Source organism: Lissotriton vulgaris, chromosome 10 (genome assembly GCF_964263255.1).
Source record: "Lissotriton vulgaris chromosome 10, aLisVul1.2, whole genome shotgun sequence".
NCBI classification, from domain to species: domain Eukaryota; kingdom Metazoa; phylum Chordata; class Amphibia; order Caudata; family Salamandridae; genus Lissotriton; species Lissotriton vulgaris.
This window is the reverse complement of record NC_141698.1, coordinates 857,986,057-857,999,127: the sequence shown is the minus strand read 5'-3', so window position 1 is coordinate 857,999,127 and position 13,071 is coordinate 857,986,057. Positions and strand designations below refer to the sequence as shown.

The 13,071-nt window shown below is 39.0% G+C and overlaps 1 protein-coding gene across 2 annotated transcripts in view; it reads left to right on the top strand.

Moving 5' to 3' along the window:
• Positions 1-13,071, top strand: part of LOC147688907 (peroxisomal carnitine O-octanoyltransferase-like) — a 633,161-nt gene that overhangs the window by 573,701 nt on the left and 46,389 nt on the right. For both annotated transcript variants that reach the window (XM_086941804.1, XM_086941803.1), the window contains exon 16: positions 2,665-2,784. In XM_086941804.1, the coding sequence (XP_086797930.1) occupies positions 2,665-2,784 (120 nt within the window). The remainder of the gene's footprint in view (positions 1-2,664; positions 2,785-13,071) is intronic.

The following is a 13,071-nucleotide window of genomic DNA, read 5'->3' as shown; positions in this document are numbered from 1 at the left end:
AAAGGTTATGTGTTACATATTGCACCCGTTGTTTGACAGGACAAACACGAGGGTGCATATGTTGTGATGTGAATGCATTACTTTATGTTGTTTCTATCTCTTACCTTTGGGCAATACCGTTTGTGTGTACTCTGCTGTGTAAGTAAGCCAGCATGATATCCTCTTACCTTCACCTTATTTCATACTTGGACTGCTGTGGAAAATAATAGTTCAACTGATTGGAACGGGTTAAAAGTGAGTCCAGATGAAAGCCGGGGATAATCATACGGTTGAAACATAATGACGAGCAGGATGCTTGGGTAAATAAAATCCAGCTGCACCCACTTCCTCCTATTTTTAACCGCACTTGGGGCACCCAAAATGAAGGGATGCCAGGGTAGCCTCAAGGTATTTTTAGCATGTTTGGATCCCCCACAACCACGTATTATCTAAGTACTCCCTTCACTGAGGACAAGCCAATCATGATATTTAGCATCCCAGGATCAGACAGAGGGTGATTGATAGAGGGAGACAGACAGAGGGAGACAGGCAGAGGGAGGGAGACAGACAGAGGGAGGGAGATAGAGGGAGGGAAATAGAGGGAGGGAGTTAGAGGGAGGGAGAGAGAGGGAGACAGAGAGAGGGAAACAGACAGAGGGAGACAGGCAGAGGGAGACAGACGGAGAGGGAGACAGAGAGAGAGGGAGACCGACAAAGGGTGACAGACAGAGGGTGATAGACAGAGAGAGAGACAGAGAGGGAGACAGAAAGGGAGACAGCCAGAGGGAGAGAGAGAGGAAGGGAGACAGGAAGGGAGACAGAGGGAGGGAGACAGATGGAGGGAGAGAGAGGGAGACAAAGGGTGACAGACAGAGAGAGACAAACAGAGGAAGGGAGACAGAGAGAGGGAGGGAGACAGAGAGAGGAAGGGAGACAGAGGAAAGGAGACAGAGGGAGGGAGACGGACGGAGGGAGACAGAGGGAAGGAGACAGACATAGGGAGGGAGACAGAGGGAGGGAGACAAAGGGAGGGAGATGGACAGAGGGAGACGGACAGAGAGGGAAGGAAAGAGAGGGAGGGAGACAGAGAGAGAACGAATAGGAGAGAGAGAGAGAGAGAGGTAGACAGAGTGAGTGAGACAGAGGGAGACAGAGTGAAACAGAGAGAGAGGGAAGGAGGGAGCAAGAGATAGAGAGATCGAGAGAAGAGGGAGACAGAGAGGGAGGGAGACAGAGAGAGGGAGGGAGAGATCGAGAGAGAGAGAGAGAGAGAGAGAGAGAGAGACGGGTCTGTTGGCTCAGTGGACGAAGGCATCCGCTTCAGGAGCCTGTGTTCAACCTCATGGTCACAGGTTTTTTTTCTCTAGCCCCTCCCCCTCCCCCACTGACCCCGCCTCCACCGGTGCAGCCCTCGGCCACAAACCACACTGTAAATTTGGCCCCCGAGAGAAAGTTTGTGAGTACCAATGCACTAAACTATAACACTGACCAAAACCTGCCACCAAACACTCATAGCATGCCTCACAAGCCTACTCGTGTGAGGCCTTGGTTATTTTTTTCTTTGACTTTGGTCCGCTTGTACCATTTTTTTCTCCTCCACGCCTTTCTTTATCCTATCCTTTCCTAATCTTTTTTTTCTACCCCTTTCCATATTCTTTTTCCAGCCCATCTTATCTCTTTCGGTCTAGAGCCCATCCTCGGTGCCCTGCCGTCAGCTGGTGGCTGGTCATTGTCTCTCTGAACATCTGCCTTACTTTAAGGTTAATAAAGATTCTTTGGAAAAAGCAACCAGTCTCTCTCTCTCGTTCTCTTTCTCACTGCTTTCCCTCTCATGTACTTTTCCCACATCTCTCATGTGGTTGACTTCAGGTCTGTGCCTTTTCAAGGTTTCCTTTTATCAATCTCACACTCTGCTCCTCTTCTTGGGTGGTCTTCTGCATACACAAGCGCTCCTCTTTATGTATCTGCCACCTGCTTTCCCTTTCTTTCTCTCTTTCTCACACAGTTTCTGCTCCTCTGTCTGGCGTTCATTCACAACTTCATGCTCAAACTACATACCCCTCTCTGTTTTCCTGTATATCTATTCTGTACAGCTCTCATCTCAATCTATCCACCATGCCACATAATTCCATTACACAAATCCACACCACACAATTCCATCCCACACAATTCTACCCCACACAATTCCACAACTAACAATTCCAGATCGACCCACATAATTCTACTCCACACCACAAACATCCACTCCACTCCAAACCAAAACACATGGGTATAGGACATTGTCATTTTCAATGCCAATATCTCCAACTCTTGTTTATTTTTCATATTATTTGATCTATCATAGCTGCCCACCAGGTTACATTGAGAAATAAAAAAATGTCTGATGTGTCAATACGCATACATGTACATGCATTCACTGCCCCTGCTAACCACCACTTCCCTATTGACAAAGCCAATAGGTCTCCAATTGGCGAGACCTATTGGCATTGCCAATACTTATTTGTTATTATCATTTAAAGGTTTGTATCCTATTACTGTTTTTAACCCAGTTCTGCCATTTTCATTGACGCATACCAAATACTATAATACAATTGACTGAGTTGCAGTGCCGAACAAATCAAATAATCTAATCTCCTTGTATTATTTCTAGTTTACTAAAGGGCATGTCTTAATTTTGTTTCACAGCGGAGGAGGGTGTAACTTTGTCCTTTCAACTAGTCTGCTTGGATATACCACTGTTCATGGAGCGGCTGTCCCCATGATTCACGATGGCTATGGGATATTTTATCGAATTAGGGATGACAGGTAAGACACATTTTCAATGTTTAATAACCTTATTATGAAACTTAGCACTTTGTGATTGTGACACTGTGTAGACTTGTCTGTAATGTATTCTTCATTAAAATGAGTATGTCCCTACCTCCTATAAGCCTAAGGGGAGAAATTGTAGAGTATTCAGTAAATGGTATTTAGTAATTCAGAATAGTTGTATAGGTTTTGGAACTAGCCCACGATTAGTGGCGGTCTTTAAATGTATCGATTGAAAACATAGTCTAGTTTGACTGAAATTAGGACAGCGCTGCAGATTTGTCAAACACACATTATAATGGTTCATATGGTTTGTGGATCATTTTCTCAATTGGTTGTATTTGATTTGTAGTCCTGCGCTGCAGTAATAATGCCAGATTATATGCTACACAAGTGCCGATTACCTATAACACTAGAGCCGAAACATGCTAAGCATGCATGTTTCTGCCTCGGGTTTGTGAAAAATCTCAACAACTGATTAGCTAATAATAAAAAGGCTCTTGCATATTGGATCAGCTGACAAATGTCTTCGAGGACAGGAGCACTCTTCCATATACTCTTACATACCTTTGTGAATTGACCTGAACTATCCAACTTCCTATTAGTAAAAGGGCTAAAACAGTGCAGCTGTTTCTGTATTTGGAGTCAATTTGGGCCAATCCACACATGCATGCAAGAGTACGTAAAATGATACTACAGGAGTACAACTTTTAAATGCCTTTGTGAATTGGCTCCATTTTGAATTCTTCTCCACATTGCTTATGTATGTGGGATGTTTACCAATCTTTTGCTCACAAAGGTACTTCTTTCCCCCAATTTACCTATGCCCAAGGTGGTGAGTGCGCTCTCTGTAAAATGTAGTACCTCATTCAGGTTGTCTCTATTTCAGGTGGAGATACCGGGCCGTAATTACAGATTCCAGACAAATTCTGCTGCCCTTAATCTTGGCATTACAAGCAGTAGGCCATGAATTTTAGGTCCTTCACCGCATACCAATTGTCAATTTATTGGCATTTTCTGCAAGCATTTACTTCTTTGAACAGGAGGAAAATGTCAGAAGATCCACAGGAAGTTTTCCTGTGTGTAAAAATGCACCTGATAAAACCTATACAATATTACAGCATGTATTAAATCATGGTGTGGGTACACTTGACCACTCAGAATGAGCGGGCCCCAGGGATACCTCTGTGGCTGACTTGCAATGTATTTGGTAAAAGAGACCTATTCTACTAAAGCATTGTAGCCCGCTGCCCAGGACTACACTGGTTGTTAAAGGCCTGAGCTGCAGGTTGCGACCTGTAACGAGGGAGAGGGCCTTTATCAACTGGTATAGCCCGAAGCAGATGAGCTATAATGCAAGTAAACACCCACTGAGTGCATAATGTTCAAAATTAAAAAGGGAGACACCTAAAGACAGAGACTGGACTGTTAGAGAAGAATGCCTATACCAGCCATTAATGGCCCTAACGCACCTCATCGTCTCTAATGGAGCTCACAACATTCCAGTATTGTATTTCATTTCACAATTATTTTTTTGGAAAAGTATGCAAAAAATTGAATAATATGAGGCACTACCGTCAGATACAGGAAAATTCCACCCATGAGATTACGAATCTATGACAAAATATTGAATACAAAAATATCTACCTACAAAAATATCGCAACAAAAACATTGATACAATAATATCGACATCCTATCTCTAACAAGGTAAGTACAAAAATATCGAAAAAAATATATAGAAGTTAAAAATATAGTTTTTTTTTAAAATAGCGTTTTTTTATAATTAAACATAGTTAAAAATATTAAAAATGAATAAATAATGTAATAAAAACAAATAATAATAAAGATATAATACATAGTATATACTTCATTAATAATAACTCTAAAAAAATATATTAATACCTTATAAATAAATGAAAATATAATAAATTACAAATACATTTAAATACATAAAATAATATTATAAATAACAATTATTAAAAATGTAACACAAATTAAAATAAGTAAGTAAATGTTGATTAGCGTACGGGTAACAATTACTATTCCCACTCCAGAGAGTGCAACCGTAGGGAAAGTGTTGGATGGCGTACAGGTAAAAATTACTATTCCCACTCCAGAGAGTGCAACAGTAGGGAAAGTGTTGGATAGGGTAGGGGTAAAAATGACTATTCCAACTCCAGAGAGTGCAACAGTAGGGAAAGTGTTGGATAGCGTAGGGGTAACAATTACTATTCCCACTCCAGAGAGTGCAACAGTAGGGAAAGTGTTGGATAGCGTAGGGGTAACAATTACTATTCCCACTCCAGTACGTGCAACAGTAGGGAAAGTGTTGGATAGGGTAGGGGTAAAAATTACTATTCCAACTCCAGAGAGTGCAACAGTAGGGAAAGTGTTGGATAGCGTAGGTGTAAAAATTACTATTCCAACTCCAGAGAGTGCAACAGTAGGGAAAGTGTTGGATAGCGTAGAGGTAACAATTACTATTCCAACTCCAGAGAGTGCAATAGTAGGGAAAGTGTTGGATAGCGTAGGGGTAACAGTTAGTATTCCAACTCCAGAGAGTGCAACAGTAGGGAAAGTGTTGGATAGCGTAGGGGTAAAAATTACTATTCCAACTCCAGAGAGTACAACAGTAGGGAAAGTGTTGGATAGCGTAGGGGTAAAAATTACTATTCCAACTCCAGAGAGTGCAACAGTAGGGAAAGTGTTGGATAGCGTAGGGGTAAAAATTACTATTCCAACTCCAGAGAGTGCAACAGTAGGGAAAGTGTTGGTAGCGTAGGGGTAAAAATTACTATTCCAACTCCAGAGAGTGCAACAGTAGGGAAAGTGTTGGATAGCGTAGGGGTAAAAATTACTATTCCACCTCCAGAGAGTGCAACAGTAGGGAAAGTGTTGGATAGCGTAGGGGTAAAAATTACTATTCCAACTCCAGAGAATGCAACAGTAGGGAAAGTGTTGGATAGCGTAGGGGTAAAAATTACTATTCCAACTCCAGAGACTAAAGTGTTGAATAGCGTAGGGGTAAAAATTACTATTCCAACTCCAGAGAGTGCAACAGTAGGGAAAGTGTTGGATAGCGTAGGGGTAAAAACAAACATACTTATAAATAAATGTCTTTTTTTAAATAATAAAAAACTTAACTATTAAATAAATATAAACCATTTACAAATACCAATACATAATTATTAAAAACATGATTAGCAATAAAAATTTAACTAAAAGAAGTTAATAAAATATACCATTTAATAATATTTAATTACCAATCAATAATTATTTAACAATTATATACTTAACAAAACAATTAATTAAAAAACATTATTACTTATTTAAATTTAAATTACTTTAAACCCTATTCCCCTATAAACCCACAACTAGCTACAGAACATAATAATCAATTAATAAAAATTAATTACCAATTCATTAAAATTAATTTATAATTCCTACTAATTAATAATTAATTTAGTATAATTAAATTACTTCCCACCCTATTCCCCTATAAACCCACAACCCGCTACAGAACATGATTATCAATTAATCAATTAATAAAAATTAATTACCAATTAATTTAAATTAATTACCAATTAATTAAAATTAATTTATAATTCCTACTAATTAATAATTAATTTAGTATAATTAAATTCAGTTTTTCAGTTTTTCAGTTTTTTAACGTCTTTATTTCGAAGTTTTTCTTCATAAAAGACAAGCGTATAAAATATATACAAAAAACACACAACAAGTATGTACAACCATATACAAACAATTTAAGTTATCATAGATCTTGTTTTAAAAAGCAATTAAATAGCATAGAAAGACGATTTTTCCAGAATTAATAAAAAAGTAAAAAGTAAAAAGTTCAGAATTGCAATCCAGAAACATAAATCTTGGGCAACACATTTAGCGTTCAGCTATTAGCTCCTTGTAAGCACCTTGCTCTGATAATCCAGACCCACCCAAGATATTTTGCCACCCCTACGGATAGCCATTCAGCTGTATTGTATTTTAGGATTGACAATGCTTCATTGCTCACTCTGGTGTTTAATCTTTTGCATATTGGTTTTATCCATTATATAATTAAATTACTTCCCACCCTATTCCCCTATAAACCCACAACCCGCTACAGTACTAAAATACAAAATTTTATTAAATTACATAAAAATAAATTTAAAACATAATGAATATATAATAATATACATAAAATTATTTTAAAATCGATATTAGTAACATCGAAATTACTAACATCGATATTTAAAACATCGATATTACTAATATCGATATTAAAATCTATCGATATTACTTACCTTCTATATTATGTCCCTTCGATATTTAAACTTCAATATTGTTGTATATCGATATTAAAATATCGATATTTTGTCCGCATACCTGAGATTACAGCCAAAATCAAGATCCCTGAAGGAAGACTGGTTTCGAAATAAGGTCTTTGCATTTCTTTTTTTTTTTAAGTTTGAAGTTTATTGAAATATAAAGAAACAAAGACAGAAAATGAAGAAACAATCAAGAGTTATGAAAAAAATGAAACCAATCTTACATAATAGTGAATTACATTGGGGAAACTGAAGCAAAAAATATGAAAAAATAAATAATGAATATGAGGAACATAGGGGAATGAGGAGATATCGGAAAATATGAGAATGGATAAAAAATATGATAAAATACTAGCTATAACCGATAGTATATTAAACGAATAAATTAAGGTAATGCATTCATGGAGGTTTACAAACTTCAACAGTACGAATCGGAAGTGGTGGAGGAGGTTTAGCAACTGTGGATAGATAGTCAGTGAGGGGAAGCCATAAGAGATCACGTTTGATTGCTAAGGAGATAGGAGAAACAAAATTAGTGTCAAGTCGGTGATTAAAGCAAACTGCGTTCCACCATGCAGTAAAAGAAACATCATTAGCTTGTTTCCAGTGTGATGTAATATGATGGAAAGCAATGGCTATGCATAGATCAAGTAATTTTTGGTTGGAGTGGGAATCAGCGAGTGTGGGAGAGAGGGAACCTAAGAAAATATGTGAAATGGAGAATGAAACCGTAATGTTGAAAATTTTTTGGAGCTGAAACCATACTAAGTGCCAGAAACGTAATATGGGAGGACATTCAAATAACATGTGTTTCAAATCAGCTGAGGGGAAATTGCAGGACCAACAAGTAGATGGAGTGTCTGGGGAAAAGGAGGACAGGAATAATGGAGTGAATAGAATACGATTATAAATAAAGAATAATGTTTGTGTGGTATTTGCAGCTCTGGATGTACTATGAATTTTAGACCAAATTTTGTCCCATAAAATAATGGACCATGTGTGAGATAAATCTTCCTCCCAAGCCAACTCAATCTTAGATTTTGTACGATCAGCAGAGGACTGTAAAGATTTATAAATAAATGACGCAGAAAGAGATTGATCAATAGCATTAGAAATCGAAAGATGTGTGGTAGGGATAGAGGTAGAGGTTGGGAGTGAAGAAAGATATTGAGTAAGGGAAGGAAGTATCGATAAATATTGTTTACGGGATGAGGCAGGTAATGAGAATTTTGCTTGAAGGTCTTGGAAAGAAAGAGGTTGAGTATCTGAGAGGAGTTGTGAGATCCATTTTAGACCAAGGGAATGCCAGGATTTCCAATATAAGGAACGATTACGAATTTTGAGGAATTTATTGTGCCAAATAGGTTGAGCGTGGGTGGAGGAGGCAGATGGGTATGTGGATATTAAGTATGGACGAAGAAGAGAGCAGGAGTGAGATATGATGGGGGAACAAATGGATGATACCTTAGAGGTAAAGGAGAGGACTTCTCGAAAATCATAAGGGTGAAGAAGAGAGGATTCTAATGTGAGCCAAAGGGGAGGAATGCGAGGAAGATCTGAAGAAAGCCACCTCAGAGATTGTTTTAAAGAAAATGCGTTATGGTAAGACTTAAAGTGGGGGAATTTGATACCACCTAGGGATTTGTCTTTTTTCAGGGAAGAAAGTGCTATCCGAGATTTTTTGCCTTTCCACAAGAATTTTAATAGAAGGGAGTCGATCGATTTGAAGTAATGATCTGGAATACGGACGGGAATCATGGAAACAGAATAGAGGACTAAGGGAGCTAGCATCATTTTGATGGAGTCTAGTCGACCCCACCAAGAAAGGAATAGAGGGTTCCACCGCGTTATTGATGTATTAATTTTGGTAGAAAGAGCTTCGAAATTAAATTTAAGAGTGTCTGGAATACGGGGGGCAAACCAGATACCTAAATATTTGATCTTTATGGGCTGCCAGGAAAAGCCAGAAGAGTCAAAGAGATGTTTTTGGCATAAGGGATTTAAAGGTAAGATTTCACATTTATCTGTGTTAAGACGATAACCTGAGACGGTAGAGAAAGAAGAAACTTGACGAAGGAAGGAAGGGAGAGTTGTTTGAGGGTCCGAGCAATAAAATAAAATGTCATCAGCGTATACAGATAGTTTAGCTTGCTGGTGAGGGCCATATTGGAAACCAGTGATCGTGTCATCAAGTCTAATCTTAGTTAAAAAGGGTTCTAAGGCTATAATAAACAGTAGAGGGGATAGTGGGCATCCTTGACGAACCCCTCTTTGAAGAGGAAAGTAGTCGGAAACCATACCATTGGCAAAGATTGACGCATGGGGGCTAGAGTATAGTAGTGATATTAGAGATATGAATTTAGGGGGGAAGCCAAACCAATGAAGAGCTTGGAACATAAAGTCCCAACCAATTCTGTCGAATGCTTTTTCAGCATCGAGGGAGATAGCAGCAAGGGGGGAAGAAAGGGATGGGGCTCTACTCAAAATATTAAAGAAAACACGAGAATTATCTGAAGATAGGCGACCCTTAACGAAACCGGATTGCTCAGGACCTATAAGTTCTGGTAATAAGGGATCTAGTCGGAGAGCTATAATTTTGGCGAAGATTTTATAATCAGTGTTTACTAGTGATATGGGACGATAGTTCTTACATAGGGTATGGTCTTTATCTGGTTTAGGTATCAAACAAATCAATGCTTCTTGGAAGGTTCCTTGAGAGGATCCGGAGGCCGCAAAAGATTGGAATAGGAGATGCAATTTTGGGAGAAGAAGGGAAGAGAAGTAAGTATAGAATTCAATGGTAAAACCATCGGGCCCTGGGGCTTTACCTCGACGAAGAATAGAGATTGCATGAGAAATTTCCGATTGGCTAATGTCCAAATCTAATGATTGAAAATCAAGATGGGATGCTTCTGGAGAAGGGATATTTTGAAAGTATGAAAGGAGATCTTGAGGGTCGGGAATAGATTCGGGAGTGTAGAGATTTTGGTAAAAGGAAACAAATTGAGCCAGTATGTCTTTATCTTTAAAGAAAGACACTCCATGTGGGTTTTGCAAGGATTCAATTTTTGTACGTTCTTTACGTATCTTAAGGTAATTGGCCAGGAGCCTGCCCATCTTGTTTTGTCCGCCGTAGTAGCGGGAATTGCATTTTAGAAGAGAGTTAGAGGCAGCATTGGTGGTAAATTTATTGAAATCAAGTTTGGCTGAAATTAATTCACGTAGAGAAGATTCAGAATTTGAGTTATAGTACGTATATTCCAATTTTTTAATTTTATCCAAGAGTTGAGTTGACTTAGAGATTGATTGTTTTTTCTTTTGGGAGACAAAATTAATAATAAAACCACGTGCAGCTGCCTTAAACGAGTCCCAAATCATAACAAAAGGAGATTCAGGAAGGTGGTTAAGTGTAAAAAATTCAGTGGAAAATTGCCTAAATTGGGTGCAAAAATCAGAATCAAGAAGTAGAGAATTATTAAATCTCCAACGGCCTGAATGAGGGGAGTAGGGAATAAGATCAATGTCCACAAAAACGGGAGCGTGGTCTGAAATGAGAATGGAGCCTATATCTGAGTGAATGGCAAGTTGGGCCAGAGGTTTGCTAAGGAAAAGGTAATCAATACGTGATTGGGAGTGATGTGTGGGGGAGTAGAAAGAGTATTCTCTGAGGTCAGGGTTACAAAGCCTCCAAATGTCAACTAATGCATTATTCTGTATAGAGGAAATAAACTGGGTATGCATTTTGGAAGGAACAAATTTAACTTTTGAATTTCTATCGATAAAGGGATCATAAACTTGGTTGCAGTCACCGCCAAGAATAACGTATTGGTCATTGAGGGTAACCAGTTTGTTCGAAATAGCAGGCCAGAACAATTTATCAACACCAGTTGGGGCATAAACATTAAAAATAACTATAGGTATTTTGTCTATAAGAAGATTAACAATTACCCAACGACCATCATCATCGCACTCTTGGGATACAATTGAAACATTTAACTTTTTATGACAGAGTATAACAGTACCATTTTTCTTACCTACAGCAGGTGAATAAAAAACATGACCCACCCAACATCGTTTAAGTTTAGTAGACTCTAAATCTGTGAGGTGGGATTCTTGAAGAAGGGCTACATCTGCCTTAAGTCTAGTTAAATGTGTTAAAACTCGTTGACGTTTAATGGGGTTATTCAACCCCTTAACATTCCAGGTGACTACTCGGAATGTACAATATCATGAGAATGATATACGAGAAAAGAGAAAGTAGAATAGAAAAGTAGATGAGAAATGTTGAAAGAAGTAGTAAGATTGCAAGAACATATGTATGAGAGAGATAGAGAGAGAAAGTGAGAGCAAGAAAGAGAAGAAGAGATAAAGAAAGGAATATAAAGGAAGATAAGAGAGAACAAGTCAAGAGAAGAAACATAACAACAAATACAAATGAGAACTAGGGGGTGACGACGCCAGAAGAGGACGACATCAACAACAGAAACTCACGTCATCGAACACCGGAGGAACCAGCTTAGGATCAATTGAAGGGAGCAGAAACTACACCGGGACGGGGAACAGAAGGAGAGGATCTGTGATGAGACAAAAAATGGAATAGATAGGTTAAAAGTACATAAGGACGCCAAGTATAGGAACTACGCGACAGTAGAATGAAGTAAACAAAATATATATGTATACAATAAGGTAAGGGGAGTCGATACTAGGCACAGTAGGGAAATAAAGGGGTAATAATTTTAGTCAAATCAGGAAGACACATAAATCATTAAACTGGTCTTGCAGTGTCCATGTTGATGGTTTCATGGTGACGGAGGAATTCTTCAAGGACTCGTGGGTCTTCAAAAGTCGTTGTCTTTTCTTTATACGTAACCTTGAAGAGGCAAGGATGAAGGAGAACGAATCTGGCACCAAGATCTCGCAATCGTGGTCGTAGATCGAGAAATTGTTTCCTGCGGTCAGCTGTCACTTTGGCTACGTCTTGAGATAGATACAGACGGTGACCTTCCCACATAATCTGCTTCTTCGCTTTGGCTGCTGAAAGTACCTGAAGTAAGTCGGTATATTGTAGGAAGAGCATGATGACTCCGCGGGGCTTGGAGGAAACTTTCGGACCCAGTCTATGAGCACGTTGAATGTTGAGTGTGACAGAAGATGGAAGATCCAAAATTTTTGGTAAAAAGGTTTGGAAGAAGGAGGTTGGATTGGACCCTTCTGTGAGCTCTGGAAGATTATAAAGGCGCAGGTTATTGCGACGATTTCTATTTTCCAACTCCTCAGTCTGTCGTCTTAAGAGAGAGACATCCTTCTCCAATGAGGAAATTCTTGAGCAGGAAGATTGTAGAGCCTCCGTTGATTGTTCCACTATCAGGACTCTGGATTCGAGAGTGGACCATTTATCGTGAAGAAATTGCAGTGTTTTAGTAGTTTCAGCCATGAAGGGTTTCAGTGCTCGAAGTTCTTCAAGAATAAGATCCATGGAAGCGGATGATGACTCAGAACCTGGAGATGGTGGATCTTTCTTGTGACGTTTCGTGGAGCCAGGTTGCAGAAGTTTACTGGTGACAGTAGTCTTAGGAATAGCCCCACGAGTGACCTCCGCTTTAGAAGGAATGGTGTCCTCCATGGCCTGCGTCGTCGAGTCAGAGTCTGAGGAAAGATGTGGCTTGGTTTTGGTAGCCGTGAGCTTGAGAGTGCGCAGTTTCCCCATATATGGTATGGGAGATAAATAAATAATAATGTTCCTGTAGGTTCAGAAGATAGAAGCTCTGTGGTGAAAGTATTCCTCAGTAAGAAAAAATATCAGTGCTGTGAAAGGTAGAGCACAACACATTGATGTCAGAACCTTGTTGCGCAGAAGAAAGTAAAATGCGTCACACAAAAGACATCATTAAAATAAAGGTGTACTCAAAAAGACTGGAATAGCACTGTATAATATGAGCATGAAGAGAAAAATCGTCT